This window comes from Pongo pygmaeus, chromosome 21 (genome assembly GCF_028885625.2).
Source record: "Pongo pygmaeus isolate AG05252 chromosome 21, NHGRI_mPonPyg2-v2.0_pri, whole genome shotgun sequence".
Taxonomy (NCBI): Eukaryota; Metazoa; Chordata; class Mammalia; order Primates; family Hominidae; genus Pongo; species Pongo pygmaeus.
The window spans coordinates 14,796,346-14,813,089 of NC_072394.2; the positions used below are offsets into that span (position 1 = coordinate 14,796,346).

Below are 16,744 nucleotides of genomic sequence, written 5' to 3' on the forward strand. Positions count from 1 at the left end.
CCAGTAACTCTTGACCACATGCCATCGTGGCCAATTAAATATAAGAAGACCCTGAATCCGTAAATAATTCCTTTCAATGTTTTTCCAATTCTATTGTTAGGATTTTTTAAAGCAGCTTTGTTGGAAACAAAGAATATAGTTGCAGAAACTTCTAAACAGGCCAGTTCTCAGAAACTTCATTCTCCTGTGGAGGAACGCCAGCTGGTTTGCAGTGACAGTCGTCACAGACTACACCTAGGGGAAAACGTGTCACACCAGTATTCTCACACTATGTTCGCTCTGACCATATGGAAATTGAATTAATGTTGTTTTGTGCGTATTATAACCAAACTGTCTTGTCATATCAGAGTAATAGTGGACTTTTTTCTCTCTTTTGGGGACAGGATAAAAAATGTCAGTACTCACTTCTCCAAGAGGAAAGGTAGAAGTTGTTCATTGCCGAAGAACAGAATCACAGGATATTTATTGTATCAAAAGCCTTATTAGAAAATTTACCTGCAAGCTGTTTGGGAAGCTAAATATCATCTATCTTCTGTAAGTACATAACTAAGTTCAAGAATGTTCATCAATTTTGGTTGGGTGCAGTGGCTCACACCTGTAATCCCAGTACTTTGAGACGCCAAGGCAGGCGGATCACCTGAGGCCAGGAGTTCAAGACCAGCCTGGCCAACATGGCGAAACCTCATCTCTACTGAAAATACAATAATTAGCTGGGCGTGGTGGCGCATGCCTGTAATCCCAGCTGCTCAGGAGGCTGAGGCATGAGAATCACTTGAACACAGGAGGCAGAGGCTGCAGTGAGCCAAGACACGCGACTGCACTCCAGCCTGGATGACAGAGCGGGCCCCTGTCTCAATTAAAAAAAAAAAAGAAGGTCCATCAATTTTATGACATGCCAGAAAAGGATCCTACCTTTTTGTCTTTATGGGGCTTATTGTGAGAAAATGGGTAGCTCACTGCACAGTGAAAAAACATGTAGCAAGAAATCTCTGGGAACAACAAATCCCTATTTCCTATAACAATATACAAATCAAAAAGGTTTCTCATGGGCTTTGGATTCAAACAAACTTGGTTCAAATCTCAGCTGCCTCACTCACTAGTGGAGTCACTTCAAACAAGTTAATCATATTAGCTGCCAGATTTTGAGCAATTAGTTTATGTCAGGCTCTGTGCTATGCCAACATTATGTTATTTAATTGTTCTGATACTTCTCTGAGGTGGCCACTATCATGTCTATCTCACAGATGAGAATGGGAGGCTGGCGCAGGGTCAAACAGTATGTTGGAAACCTGGATTTGTTCACAGCCACTGCTGTTAAAATGTTCTTCTGAACTTTAAAGTATGCATAGGTTTGTTTCTTAAAAGATCTTTTTTCTCTCTGTTTTGTTTGTTTATAGACCTTCTGTGGGTGCTAGAATATAAATATCCTTGAATCTGTTCTTCGTTATTTAATTAATTTATTTATTTTTGAGACAGAGGTTTGCTCTATTGCCCAGATCTGGGGTGCAGTGGTGCGATCTCGGCTCACTGCAATCTCCGCCTCCTAGGTTCAAGAGATTCTCCTGCCTCAGCCTCCAGAGTAGCTAGGACTACAGGTGCGTGCCACCATGCCTAGCTGTTTTTGTTTGTTTGTTTGTTTGTTTTTTAGTAGAGACTAGGTTTCATCGTGTTGGCCAGGCTGGTCTCGAACTCCTGGCCTCAAGTGATCTGCCTGCCTTGGCCTCCCACAGTCTTTGGATTACAGGCGTAAGCTACTGTGCTCCACCCTGTTCCGCATTATTTTTATTGAAAATATTAAATATCCTAGTATTTTGGATTTCATAAAGCTTCATATCAAATACGATTGAAATGTTTAAGCTAAGGCCAACCTAAGACATTAAAGTTTGTAGTTTCTAATTGCCCCCCTGATGAATGTAATATAAATTGGCACAATTTTACTAGAGGGCAGTAGGGCAGTAGTTATTAAAATGCTTAAAAAATAGATATACCAATGAAATGATTTATTTTTTGGCATTATGGTGGACTCAGTACCTTAAAGATGTCCATTGGATGGAAACAACTAAAATGCTGATACACACAAAAGCTAAGGGCTGTGTAGGGAACATTATCAAATTGAAATCAGAAACTTCATTAGATAAACAGGAACCAATGCTAGCTTTGTCCTTGAGGATTTTTGCCACATTCTATTAATGGCAACTTCATATTTCTGTTTGACAGCTTTGCAAAGAATGGAAGATAACTACTCCCTCCACCTAAGGAGGAAAGCATGTGACTCCTTTGTATAAAATTGGGATGTTCATTGTAGGGATGAACAAGATATAAACCCACTAAATAAAAATGGACAGTGAGGACTCACTCAGCCTTAGCATGGAATAGAGGGGGATAAAGTCTCTTCTGAGAACTCATAAGCACACACTGATTTGAGATCCATGTTAATTATTTGTGTGGTGCAAAAAATGTTGAAGTAAAGAATTTAATTAAAAATAGTCACAGGCCAGTAGTGTGTCCAGGACACTGGCTGACATAAATGCAAATCAAGTGTGAAGGGATGCAGCTTCAGCTCAGACTCCAAATAATAACCCCAGATAAAGTTGCAAGGAATATGAGCTCACAGTCAAAAATCATAAACACACAAGGAAACATGTACCATTAGAATCAACAAGAGAAATTATGTAGGATAGTCAACTCCCAAAGACTTCAGATATGAAATTAAACAATGAATATAAAATAACTATGTTTACTATGTCTAAAATAAAAAAGGTAGGTTTAAAAAGGTGATTAAAGAAGGCCGGACATGGTGGCTCATGCCTGTAATCCCAGCACTTTGGGAGGCCGAGGCAGGAGGATCACGAGGTCAAGAGATTGAGACCATCCTGGCCAACAGATGAAACCCCATCTCTACTAAAAATACAAAAATTAACTGAACATGGTAGCGTGCACCTGTAGTCCCACTACTCGGGAGGCTGAGGCAGGAGAATCGCTTGAACCCAGGAGGTGGAGGTTGCAGTGAGCCGAGATTGCACCACTGCACACTCCAGCCTGGTGACAGAGAGACTCTGTCTCAAAAAAAAAAAAGGATTAAAGACTAAAAAAATCTGGGATGCTGAGGTGGGCAGATCACCCAAGGTCAGGAGTTTGAGACCAACCTGGCCTATATGGTGAAACCCCATCTCTACCAAAAATACAAAAAATTAGCCAGGAGTGGTGGCGCACACCTGTAGTCCCAGCTACTCAGGAGGCTGAGGCAGAAGAATCGCTTGAACCTGGGAGGCGGAAGTTGCAGTGAGCCGAGATCGCACCACTGCCCTCCAGCCTGGGTGACATAGTGAGACTCCATCTAGAAAATAAAATAAAAATTATAAAAATGAATAATCATGTTTAAACAGAAGTGAAATAGACCATCTAGAACTTAAAATGTAATTGAAATTAAAAGCTTTGTAGATGAATTAAACATCCTTCACAGACACAGTTGAAGACAGAAGTAATGAGCTGAGGTTCAATACCAGTAAGTTACCCAGAGCTCAACACAGAGAGAAAAAATATGAATGAAGCATGTGACCTAGTCTAGTTAGACTTTTAGAAGAAGATAATAGGAAGCCAAAGGGTGAATATTTGAAGAGAGAATGGCTGAGAGTTTTTCAGAATTGTTGGAAAGCACTACTTCTTACATCTGGAAAACTCAGTGGATCCCAAAGGGGATAAATACACAGAGAAATCCACAACTGAACACATCATAATGAAACAGCGAAACACTACAGTTAAAAAGATCTGAAAAATAACAGAGGAAAAAAAAAAGCCAAGTTACCTGCAAAGAACTAAAGATTAGACGAATAGATTTCTTAGGGGCCACAATAGTAGTTAGAAGATAGTAGAATATCTTCAATAGTGGAGAGAAAAATAACATCAATTTAGAATTGTGACATTGTTTCACCCAGTGAAACAATTCCTAGGGGACCTGGGAGAAAATAAATGCATTTTCTGACCAACAAAAACCTAAGTCATTTGCCAATAAACTCTGAATGGAGGAAATTCCTCAGAATATGCTCTTGGAGGAACAGAGAATACCTCAGCTGGGAAGCTCAAAACACAAGAAGGAATGTCAACAAAAATATGGCAAATATGTAGGTAAATCTAAGAAAAAGTATGACTTGCATAAAACAATAATATTGATAATGACTGATTTGTGAGGTATAAACCATATATTAAAACTAAGATTCAGGACAAAAACAGTATATAAATTGGGAGGAGCATGATTAGAATGAAAGAATCCTTCAGGTTTTATTTAAGATGGAGGGTGTGGTAAGTGGTATGCAAACAGGCTCCCCTGGCTCCAATGAGCCACACATCCTGTCACTTATGCCTTTGTGTAGTCTGTTCTCACAAAGAATCATGGCTCGCCCTATGCAACCAATGGAAAGCAGCAGAAGTGAGACTCTATTTGACTTCAAGTCTAAGTCATAAGAAGTCTTGCAACTTCCACTGGGTCTCCAGAAGTGCTCCTTCTCAGAACCCAGTGCCACACTGATGAAAGCTCCAGTCACATATCTCCCTGTGGGTGCTTCATTTGACAGCCTCTGCTGAGCTCCCTGCTAGCAACTGCCACCAGCTGCCAACCATGCAAGTAAGGCATCTTAGACACTGAGTCTTCAGACGGCTTTAGCCACTACTGCCATTTGATAGCCTGAGATACTGTGCAAAAACTGCTTAGTTCTACCCAGGCAGCCCACAAAACCATGAGAGATAATAATTGTTACTTAAAGCCACTAAGGTTTGGGGTGGTTTATTACACATCAGTTGATAACTGGAACAGATAATAAAGACTGTTAGGAATATATATTAACATGGTTAAGATCATCATTAAAAGAACAGGTGTAGAGATGATAACTTCTGATCTATAGAGGGAAAAATGGAATGAGAAATTTAAAATGAACCCTGAATCTAAAAGAGGACAAGACAGGAGGAGGAAAAAAGAAACAAAAAGCATAGAATGTATTAAAATTACAGAATAAGAAAATAAGTTTTACTATATCAGCAATCATAATAAATGCATCTGGACAAAATTCTTCCATTAAAAGATTAAGAATGGCAGATTGGCAGAAAACAAAACAAAACAGTCATATTCTATTTATGAGACATACCTAATATGTAAAGTCACAGAAATATTTAAAGTCAAAGTATCAGGAAAAAATATATGCCACCCAAAATCTCATCCAAAATAAGGGCTAGTATTGCTGTATCAACAGCAGACAGTGTATAGTTCAGGACAAAAAGCTCCCTATAGATAAAGAGGGTCACTATATAATGATAAAACTGTTTTTGAGAGAGCTATGACAGCTTTAAACTTATATGCTTCTAACGACACAGTTCTAAAATAGATAAAAGTGAAAATCACAGGTAGAGCACTGGAGACTCTCCCGCTTCCCTATGTTCCCCGTGTCTTTTTGTGTCATTCTCCCTGCTGTAGTCCCCACGTTTTCTATCTTTGTTGAGCCTGTGACTCCCCTGATAGAAGGCAATGGAAGTGGGGCTGTCCTGGTCCCAGGCCCAAGCGTTAAGATGGCTTGGCAGCAGGGCTGGCCCAGGAGGGGCACGCGGGGCATCCTGGGCACTCACTCCCAGCTAGGGCCCCTGCATGAACCTGAGAGTGAACACCTCCTTCCATTTTTGAACCCTGGGTCCCTCTGGCCTCGCTCTAGTTTGAGCCTTTGCTGGAAGCTTTCAGTTTTGTGATCTTGGGAGCCTTGCACTACCATGTAAAAAGTCTGGCTACTCTACTGGACATACCACCCAGAGAGGCCATATCATAAGAGAGAAGTGTGTGCCTGCATGGAGGAGAATTGAGGAGCCCAGCCTCCAGCAAGAAGGAAGGCCCCGTGTCACCCTTCCCGGAATACCCCAGCCCCTTTGGGCCACCCTCACTGAGGCACAAGACACATGAGGGAAAAAAACCATCTTGGAGGTTCTTGCCTCAACAGATACCCCTACTGTACCCTGTCTGAATTTCTCACCCATAAAATCATGAGCAAATAAAACAGGGTAGCCACTAAATTTGGGATAATCTGTTATGCAGAAATAGATGAACAAAATAGCAGGTCTTAGAGGGAACTTATAACCTTAAATGCTTATAACAGAAGAGAAGAAAGGCCTGAAATAAAGTTCAGAGTTTACCTCTAAGTTAGAACAAGAACAGTCGAATCAACTCAAGGAAAACAGGAAATAAAGGACGAGAGCACATATTAATGAAACAGGAAACAAGCATCTGGTAGAGGATAAACAAAGCCAAAAGTTTGTTCTTTAAAAAGCCTAAAGAAAAAGAAATCTGACAAGATTAATCAGGAAAAAAGAAAAACTTTCAAAGTAATGTGAAAAGGACATAATTACAAATGTTGCTGAGGTTAAGCAGGTAATAAAAGGGTATTATAGATCCGCAATCCTTTAACTAAATCCCTTGTGACTAGTTGTGTTTCAGAAAGCAGAATTTTAAAAATTGGTTTCATTCATTGATGAAATATTATTGAATTCCACCCACAAGGGCTGGAGAGATTTCCCATAATTACACATGTTAGGATATCTGTGGTAAAAATGTAAGAATATTTTATATATGGGATCAAGACTGTAGAGTAACCTCCTGTCACTTCAAGTCCAATTTTGCTGCTTCCAGTTTTTAGGGCTTTATGGATTTAAAGGGATTGGGGACCTGTATTAAAAAAACTGCATGCCACTAAATTTGAAAATATGGGGTCCCAGTAGAGATTCTTAAAATCAACTGAAGAAATGATAGAAACCCATTAAATTAAATCGTTAGTTTTAAATCCTCCCACCAATAAAATGGTCAGCACAACTGCCTTTACAAGCAGTCCTACCAAACATTCAGGGATTGTGTATGTCCCAAATAAATACATGTTCTTGGAAGCAGAAAGACAGAGAATACTTTTTAGCTCACTTTATGAGGCTAGCGTAATGTTGATATCAAAATAAGACAAAGACAGTACAAGAAAGGAAAGTTAATGGTCAATCTTACATAGAAAGAGAAATGAAATTAACATTCATGCCTTGCTCATGAACATGGATGTAAAAATTCCAAAAAAAAAATAGGAAAGGAATCTAATAATGAACTAAAAAGATGTGATTATGATTAACTGATCATGGTATTCAAGATTGGTTTAATAGTAGAAAATTGATTAGTCTAATTCATCAAATTAACAAAGAAAATCTAATAATCTCAATAAACAAAGACAAAATCATTTGATAAAATGCAATATTCTTAGTAATAATTCTTAACAAAATAAGAATATAAGATGACTCTCATATGTATACAAACCTTTAACAAACACCATATGTAATGATAAAATATTGAAAGAATCCCTGTATAATAAATGAGGATGCCTGTTGTCATGAGATCCTAGCTATTGCAATAAGGGAAAGAAAAAGCAATAAAATGTACTAGGATTTGAAAGGAAGAAACAAAATTGTCATTTTTTGCAGGTGATATATTCTCTACTTAGCAAATTGGAAGGAATATGAATTAGAATGAATACAGAAGTTTAAAATTGCTGGTTATGAAATCATTGAATAAAAAACCCATTGCATTTTTATATACTAACAATGAACAGACAACATTTTTCTATTTACACCCTTGCCAAAGAATATAAAGTATCTAGTATAAAACTGACAAAATAACTCCAAGCTCATTATGGGGTAAATTGTCAACTATTGAAAGACATTAAGGAAAGCCTAAATAAAGTAACCCCCCCACCCCGCCTTATCTGAGGGGAATGTATTCCAAGACCCCCAGTAAATGCCTGAAACTGAGGGTTGTACCACAGCTGATTATCAGTCAGAACACATTTTTGTTCATGCCTTCCACCCACAAATGTAACGGCTTTTCCATCTTAACTAAGCATTTGCTATGCACTGTGACCATAACTTTTGTAGTTTGAGGTGCGACAGGAGAACTAGCATGAATTTCTTTTTCCATTTTCACAATTTCACGGATTAAAGATTTCTTCTTACCCTAGATCTTAGCAACCTCAGCATACAGTTTATTTTTTCCTCAGTAAGTTGAGAATTTTCACCTTTTCGTGTAAAGGAAGGCTTTTACAGCTTCTCTTCAGCGTATCTGAATTACCAGCATCACTACTGTTGCACTTTGAACCAAAGCACTGTGATGCAATGACAGTCGATCTGGTAACAGAGGGCAGTTATCAGATCTAATACTAAGTGACTCGTGGGCAGCAGCATCTACAGTGTGGATCTGCTGGACATTTCCTGGGCAGGACGGGCTGGGATGGCATGTAATTTCATCTTGCTACTCAGAATGGCATGCAATTATAAATGTATAGATTGTTTATTTCTGGAATTTTCCATTCAGCATTTTCTAACTGCCGTTGACCACAATTAACTATGAAACTGTGGGCCATGAAACCACGGAGAAGTGGGGGGACTATGGTATTTCCCAAGAGGTAGACCACATTTTGGACAGGAAGATTCAAATCATAAAGTTAGTTTCTCTCCACCCCCATCAAAATCCTAACAAGATTATTTGTCAAGCTTAATAAGTCTAAATTTGTGTGGGAAAGCAAAGGTTCAGGGTAATCTGAAGGAAGAAAAATAAGGTGGAGAGTCTTGCCAACTAAAGGTTCATTGTAGGTATAGTAATTAGGGCAGTGTGGTAATTTGGAGGGAATTGACAAAAGACAGATGGACCAGGATAGCGATCCCAGAAACAGACCCATACCTATATGAAAATTTGTTGATGGCTTTGTGGGGAAAGGATGTGCCACTCAATAAATGGTGCTGGGAGAGTTTGTTATTCACATGGGAAAGAAAATAATAACCAACCTCATGTAGTAGAAAACTTAAAAATTAATTCTGGATGAATTTATGATATAAATGTGAAAATCATCTGACATCAATGACAGAACCTTCTGGATTCCAAATTCATTTATCCAGCTTCCTGGTGAATGCCAACCCTTGGATACCTAGTAGGCACTTGGAACCTAGCATGATCTTTACCTGCATTCAGTCCACTCTTCCCACACTTTTCCTATCTCAGTAATTCCAGCCTTCCCCTTGCTCAAGACCCCAAACATTTAAAAAAAAAAAAAAAAAAAGAGTTAAAATGGAATCTTTATAACTGAAAAGGTTGCAGCCTATCCTAGAAGGCAGTGTATTTTCAGAAGTAAAAGCAAATTTAAATTTTCATTGATGTCCTGAAGCTTCCAAAACAGCTGCTACTAAGCCCACAGTGTTTCATTTTTTATATTAGGCAACTCCTGTCCCCTGGCCAAGTCAACTGCAAGGCTTAATGACTTATTTTATAGACATTTTGAAAAAAAAAAAGGTGGTTCTTTTGTGGTCTGTGTGTTTGGTTTTGTTTTATTGACTGCCCATTCAGTTACAGAAATAGAGGAATGAATAAAACTGATCTCACCTAAAAATCCAGCTAAATTTTAGGGGAGAAAATGAGCAGATTGGGCACAGCCGATGAGCGGGGAAAGGGCTGAAAGAATCACCTGCGTCCAGTGCAAATAGCACAGTGGTGATCAGCGGGGACAGAACTGTGCCCAGGCTGCAGTTTTGTGAGCAATGGATGTGTGGAAACTCTGAGGTTTCTCGGTGATGCTGTTGTTAAATCAAGCAGAAAAGGCGAGTGCTGTTTCTCTAAGATTTCCATCAAGTATAAAGAAAATAAGTTTTGTGCAAAGAACTTAAACAAATTTACAAGAAAAAAACAACCCCATCAAAAAGTGGGCAAACAGACACTTCTCAAAATAAGACATTTATGCAGCCAACAGACATATGAAAAAATGCTCATCATCACTGGTCATTAGAGAAATGCAAATCAAAACCACAATGAGATACCATCTCACGTCAGTCAGAATGGCGATCATTAAAAAGTCAGGAAACAACAGATGCTGGAGAGGATGTGGAGAAATAGGAATGCTTTTACACTGTTGGTGGGACTGTAAATTAGTTCAACCATTGTGGAAGACAGTGTGGTGATTCCTCAAGGATCTAGAACTAGAAATACCACTTGACCCAGCAATCCCATTACTGGGTATATACCCAAAGGATTATAAGTCATTCTACTATAAAGACACATGCACACGTATGCTTATTGCAGCACCATTCACAATAGCAAAGACTTGGAACCAACCCAAATGCCCATCAATAATAGACTGGATAAAGAAAATATGGCACATATACACCATGGAATACTATGTAGCCATAAAAAAAGTATGAGTTCATGTCCTTTGCAGGGACATGGATGAAGCTGGAAACCATCATTCCCAGCAAACTATCACAGGAACAAAAAACCAAACACGGCATGTTCTCACTCATAAGTGGGAGTTGAACAATGAGAACACGTGGACACAGGGAGGGGAACATCATACACCGGGGTCTGTTAGGGTGGGGGCTAGGGGAGGGATAACATTAGGAGAAATTTCAATGTAGGTGACGGGTTGATGGGTGCAGCAAGCCACAATGGCACGTGTATATGTAACAAACCTGTATGTTCTGCACATGTATCCCAGAACTTAAAGTATAATAAAAAATAAAATAAAATAAAAATAAAGTTCCAGAGTAGGAAAACTAATATGATTTGATAGTAACAAGTCCACATTATTTTAATGGGTTGTTTACTGGGTGATAAATTAGGAAACTTTTTGTGATGATATAAACATTGATTTATGTGTGGAGGGGGTGGATGTGATACAAAGATGTATTTATTTTCTAAAATTAGTTAAATGATACCCACAAAATCGTTTCACTGCATGTAATTATACCACATTAAAATATTATAAACAAATTTATAACATCTGACTGTAAAAAAAAAATAAGTTTTGGCTATACTCGGAAAATTTCCTAAAGCAGTTGAATAAATGAGGCATTGCTCTAATGAAAAGAGCTCTGATTTCCATTTTGTGTGACATACGTGTGTATGTGTGTGTGTGTTAATAGGGCTCCTTCAGTTTGGATTTGGCGTATTACAAAGAACAGTTTAAAATCCAACATTTAAAAATATGCGTTCTCAGCCGGGTGCAGTGGCTCACACCTGTAATCCCAGCACTTTGGGAGGCCGAGGTGGGTGGATCATGAGGTAAAGAGATCGAGACCACACAGCAAGACTCTGTCTCAAAAAAAAATAATAATAATAAATAAATAAAAGAGATCGAGACCATCCTGGCCAACATGGTGAAACCTTATCTCTACTAAAAATACAAAAATTAGCTAGACGTTGTGGCAGGCACCTGTAGTTGCAGCTACTCAGGAGGCTGAGGCAGGAGAATTGCTTGAACCCTGGAGGCGGAGGTTGCAGTGAGCCGAGATCGCGCCACTGCACTCCAGGCTGGGAGACACAGCGAGACTCTGTCTCAAAAAACAAATATATATATATAATATTTATATTATTTTTATATATTTATATTATTATATCTATATAATATATATAATTATATATATATACCTACCTTCTCCCTCTACCTTTTCCTCCTCTTCTTTTCCTTTGTTCCCATGGTGATTTTCATCTGTGCTATGGAGGACCTAGTGGCTAAGGGGTAATAAGTGAAAAGTATATACGTAAAAGGATAATGCTACAAAAGTTACTTTTTACAGTCAGCTATTTGTAAACTGTAGTGCATTTTCCCACTGAAACAAAGTAATTCATGGCTGGCTTCCCAGGCCAACCCACAAAAGCATACTGAATCTTTAAAGTCTATGTGGTATATAGTATTGTGCTAATTGTACTATAGGACCCAACCACCATCCTGAGGTTCCCATGGATAAATGCATTTTGTTAGAATTGGATTCCAGGAACACATTGTTCTTTGCTTCCCCGAGGGGATGGTGGCTGCGCTGTCCCAAATTCTTGCCCACTTCCTCCTCCCTACCATCACCACTACCGTCAGAGCTGATGTGTACGGCGTCTTGTGCATTTTCTCATCTGGTTTAGAGGGAGCACTCTCAGCTTGACACCATAGGTCATGACTCTGGGAGTCTGGGGCAGAGGAGCCCAGAAGACCAAGGGCTGGAGGGAGATGACTTAGAGGTAGACGGAAGTGAAGGGTTCAGTGAGAAGTTGTGGGGCTGCATCCGTGTGCTAAAGAGCCCTGTGTGGATACTGTATTCTAGGAACCTGGGACAGTCTACTGCCTCCTTTCCTTGATAGCCAGTGCTTGTATGGGGCCCCTGGACCAGGAGCAGCCCTGCTTCATTCCCCTGTGGCTGAGGAGTGTGATCATATGTGGCTGCTGCAACTTCCTCTGAGAAGGGACAGTGGCTGCAGGCACTGAGATTGATATCACCAGCACAAGGTTTCCCAAAGAGGCCCGTACATCTGGTGGTACCCAGGGGGATTTCACTTGCTACATGCAGGAAAAATTTTTTGTTTTAAATGTTACGTCTTTATTTTTATAGTTACCTTCTTTTTTTTTTTTTTTTTTGAGATGGAGTCTTGCTCTGTTGCCAGGCTGGAGTGTAGTGGTGCGATCTCAGCTTGCTGCAACCTCCGCCTCCTGAGTTCAAGCCATTCTCCTACCTCAGCCTCCCGAGTAGCTGGAACTACAGGCGTGTGCCATCACACCCAGCTAATGTTTGTATTTTTAGTAGAAACAGGGTTTCACCATGTTGGCCAGAATGGTCTCAAACTCTTGACCTTGTGATCTGCCTGCCTTGGCCTTCCAAAGTGCTGGGATTACAGGTGTGAGCCACCGTGCCCGGCCTTTACCTTTTATTTATACCAAGAGATACTGGTTTTCCATTTATGGTAGTGATGTATATTTCCTATTAAAATTTTAAACTCAAAGTAAATTGATTTAAAGAAAAAAAGTACAGGAAGTTCATATGTGTGAGAGACTGCTGTTTGGTGAACTGCTCTAGTAAAAGGATACACTGTCAAGTGGGAAAAAGCAGGCTGCAAATAGTATAGGTTGTGGGATTCCATTTTTATTTTATTATTATTTATTATTATTATTTTTTCAGATGGATTCTCGCTCTGTCGTACAGGCTGGAGTGCAGTGGTGCAATCTCGGCTCACTGCAGCCTCTGCCTGCCAGGTTCAAGCATTTCTCTGCCTCAGCCTCCTGAGTAGCTGGGATTACAGGCATGTACCACCACACCCGGCTAATTTTTGTATTTTTAGTTGAGATGGATTTTCACCATGTTGGCCAGGCTGTCTCGAACTCCTGGCCTCAAGTAATCTGCCCACCTTGGCCTCCCAAAATGCTGGGTTTACAGGTGTGAGCCACCGCGCCCGGCCAGATTCCAGTTTTAAAAATACACGATGTACATTTCAACATATAGTTACCCTCACGAAAAGATAAGTCTGGAGAGACAGAAACCAAAGTGTTGACAGTGGTTGGTTATCTATGGAAGGTGGGATTAAAAGTGATTTTCCAAATTATTTATTTTTTCTCTTCTTGCTTAGATTTTCTCATTCTTGTCTGCACTGACAGTGTATTCCTTCTGTGATAAAAACATAACTGGAAAGCCCATGTCACTTTCTGTCCTCCTGTCATCTCCTCTCCGCCTCTTCCTCCAGTTACATGCTTGCTTCTTCCTGTTCTCCTCAAGAAGGAACATGGGTAACTGCTGCCGTCTTTGTGTTTTGAGTGAATGTTTAACTATTTCTTCCTCCAACTTAAGATGCCAGTAGATTTCATTTCACTAGAAAGTAAAAAATGCATTTAAGTTTATGCACAAATGGTTCTTGGGGTGGTAAACTATATGCTGCCTTTAAGTGTCTTTAAGTCTTGCTGCCTTGATGGGCCACAAGACGGGGTAGCAGTTGGGAGGGATTGTCAAGATAGTCCCTCTGAGACAACCACCAGAATAAGACTGGAAGGCCTGCTTCTCCTCTCTTCGCTTTATTAACTCACTGGGTTACCTTAGCTTAAGCAAGACCCCCGAGAGTCCCCATTTCTGCAGCTGGGTCAGATGATATTCCAGATGCCCAGATTCCATATGAATGAATCAGTAAGCCCAGGGACATGAACTCACAGTTTGGAGGAATTGCTTGAGAATGGTAACTGAGATGGAGCTAGACTATTAGCTTTACTGCTATGCATAGGTGACCCATTCATCCTAGTTTGCCCAGGACTTTCATTTTTTTTTATGCCATGAAAGTCCTATATCTTGGGCACTCCCAGTCCTGGGCAAAGAGAGACACTTGGCCACCCTAACCGTAGATGTTTAGGCCAAACACAGTGGTACTGGCAACATGGAGAGGATAGGGAAAACTGTGTAGTCAAATATCTTCCTAGTCAGTCTCCAAGGGAAAGATGGTAGATACGCGATATCATAAATGTAATACCTTTCTAATGAAATGTCATTTTGAATACAAGTTTAGTTGACAGCACCACTTGTCCTGAACGATGTATCCCAAAGTGGCTGCAATATCATCTCACCTTTTCCAAAGATTATCAGTCCTCATGCAGTGGCTGCTGAGCTTCAGTAGCCAGAGGGAAAAAAATGACGTCCTCACCTCACTTTTTGTAATCTTGTTCATGTTTGCAATTTTAATCATTTCTGCAGAGAAAAGGCCAACCTTGCTGTTACCCTCTGCAATGACAAGGAGGAGATCATGGCCCAGGCCACCTTCCTGGACTACCCCAACTGGAATGTTGCCAAGCAGGATGACTGGGTGTCAGTGTTCCGGGAGCTCGACAGTGACATCCCATGCACAGTAAGAAATCACATACAATGCTTGTTAGAACACCCTGAATCTTGAGGGGAAGTCCTGTGTTTGTAATTATGTCTTTCCAAGTTTTGGACTGAGCAGTATATGACATCATGACAGTTAAAAGTGAAGGGAGCTGGTGGGGAGGAAAAGAGGGCTGAGAGTAGTGCCGGGGGGATAGGAAAGGGCAGGGAGTAGCCAAGTTGGCTAGCCGCTGGCAAGGCCTGGATCATGCTCCACTAATGAGGGTGGGGGAGGAATTAGTGGAAGTGTCAAACGTATGCTTCCACATCTCACGTTGTTCTCCAGGCATCAGTGTCCAAGGTCATTGATATGTTCGGAGAGCACCTGCCATCTACACACTTGCCCTTGTAATCATGACAGCAGAGCCTCAGACTTCTGTCACATTCTATAATTTTCAAAGTGCCCTCATGGACCTTGGCTTATTTGATGTCTTCTAGCCGCTGACACATGACAACTTGTCGGCCAACAGAAGCTAGGTTAGTGGTTCCCAGGAGTCTGGCCTGGGTACCTGATGCCAAGTCTGAGCTTTCCCTGCATGCAGCCTGCCAGAGCCAGGCCAGAGACAGGCCCCAGTTTTTGTGGAGTGCCAGAGGCTGCAACTCTGGGCAGCACCCTGGCCTTGTGGTGGAATTCTGCAGCATGTCCCCAGAGCCCTGATGTCAGAAGGAAAGGGAATGCCCAATGAGTGTGAGTGAATTCACCCCCCGTACATGTGTGTGAATGTGCACACATACACACACCCCTAAGCATATTATTCAGCATTTATTTCACTAGATGGTGCCTTCCCCTCATCTTTTGTGCTCTCTCCTACCCTGCCACCCTGTATACCTAAGGACTATTGTCAGAAAAATTATCGCAAACTTGGAAATAGACCAAAAAGATTATTTCAGTCCAATGCTTGCACCTTTGGTTGAGTAGCCTGTTTTACAATTCTGTAGGAATGGTGATTAGCCTGTTGATTTTTGTCCATTAGGATGTAAAGAATTCCTGTCTGGAAAGAGCTAACCTCAAAGGTTATGGTTTATTGTCTTACAGGATGTGACCTATTTGGTATCTAATCTAGCAATCTTTTTTTTTTTTTTTTTTTGAGACAGAGTCTCACTCTGTCACCCAGGCTGGAGTGCAGTGGCGCGACCTCGACTTACTGCAAGCTCTGCCTCCCAGGTTCACGCCATTCTCCTGCCTCAGCCTCCCGAGTAGCTGGGACTACAGGTGCCCGCCACCACGCCTGGCTAATTTTTTTGTATTTTTAGTAGAGACGGGTTTCACTATGTTAGCCAGGATGGTCTCGATCTCCTGACCTCGTGATCCACCTGTCTCGGCCTCCCAAAGTGCTGGGATTACAGGTGTGAGCCACTGCACCTGGCCTAATCCAGCAATCTTATTCTTTCCTTTTCCTAGTAAATCACCTGAAGTATCCAGCTCTTCAAGTGCAAAGAATCATTTTTATCATCTCACTGGTTGCCTCATTAATTGATGAGTTGAAGTTGAATAAACCTCTGATAGATGTTTATTTTATATTTGCATTAGGGTTATGATTTTACCTTTCTGAAAATTATAAATTAACACTCTTATTCATAAACACATGTCCTTTTTGTTTCTTTTCAAGCTGTCTTCTATGACAGTATAGTGCTGAGCTGTCCGATGTGGTAGCCACCAGCCTTACGTAACTTAACAAGAGCTTGAAATGTAGCTAGTCTGAATTGAGGTGTTCCATAAGTATAAAATATGCCGGATTTCAAATACTTCGTAGAAAAAAAAGAGTGTAAAATATCTCATTAATAATTTTTATAATGATTACTTGTTAAAATGATACTAATTTGAATATATTAGGTTAAATATTAAATTAAATATTAAACATTAATTCACCTGTTTATTTTTATCTTTTTTAATGTGTCTACTAGAAAATTTGAAATGACATTTGTGGCTTGCATTACTTTTCTGCTGGATGTAACCAGTATAGAGCCTTAAGGCTTAATGTAGTTATTACCTATCCCAGGGGTATTTGCAGCTGAAGTAATGATTTTTATCTTAAAGCTA

The 16,744-nt window shown here is 40.3% G+C and overlaps 2 protein-coding genes across 2 annotated transcripts in view; one reads left to right on the forward strand and one right to left on the reverse strand.

Moving 5' to 3' along the window:
- CRNKL1 (crooked neck pre-mRNA splicing factor 1) overlaps window positions 1-8,121 on the reverse strand; it is a 28,095-nt gene extending 19,974 nt beyond the window's left edge. The window contains exons 1-3 of the mRNA XM_054466962.2: window positions 8,014-8,121; window positions 3,216-3,337; window positions 496-847 (exon numbers count right to left, since the gene is read on the reverse strand). The gene's annotated coding sequence lies outside the window, so the exon portion shown is untranslated. The remainder of the gene's footprint in view (window positions 1-495; window positions 848-3,215; window positions 3,338-8,013) is intronic.
- The window catches only part of CFAP61 (cilia and flagella associated protein 61), a 313,628-nt gene that overhangs the window by 3,729 nt on the left and 293,155 nt on the right, over window positions 1-16,744 (forward strand). Inside the window, exons 2-3 of the mRNA XM_063659455.1 lie at window positions 384-534; window positions 14,536-14,686. Of these exons, the coding sequence (XP_063515525.1) occupies window positions 392-534; window positions 14,536-14,686 (294 nt within the window). The 5' untranslated portion in view covers window positions 384-391. The remainder of the gene's footprint in view (window positions 1-383; window positions 535-14,535; window positions 14,687-16,744) is intronic.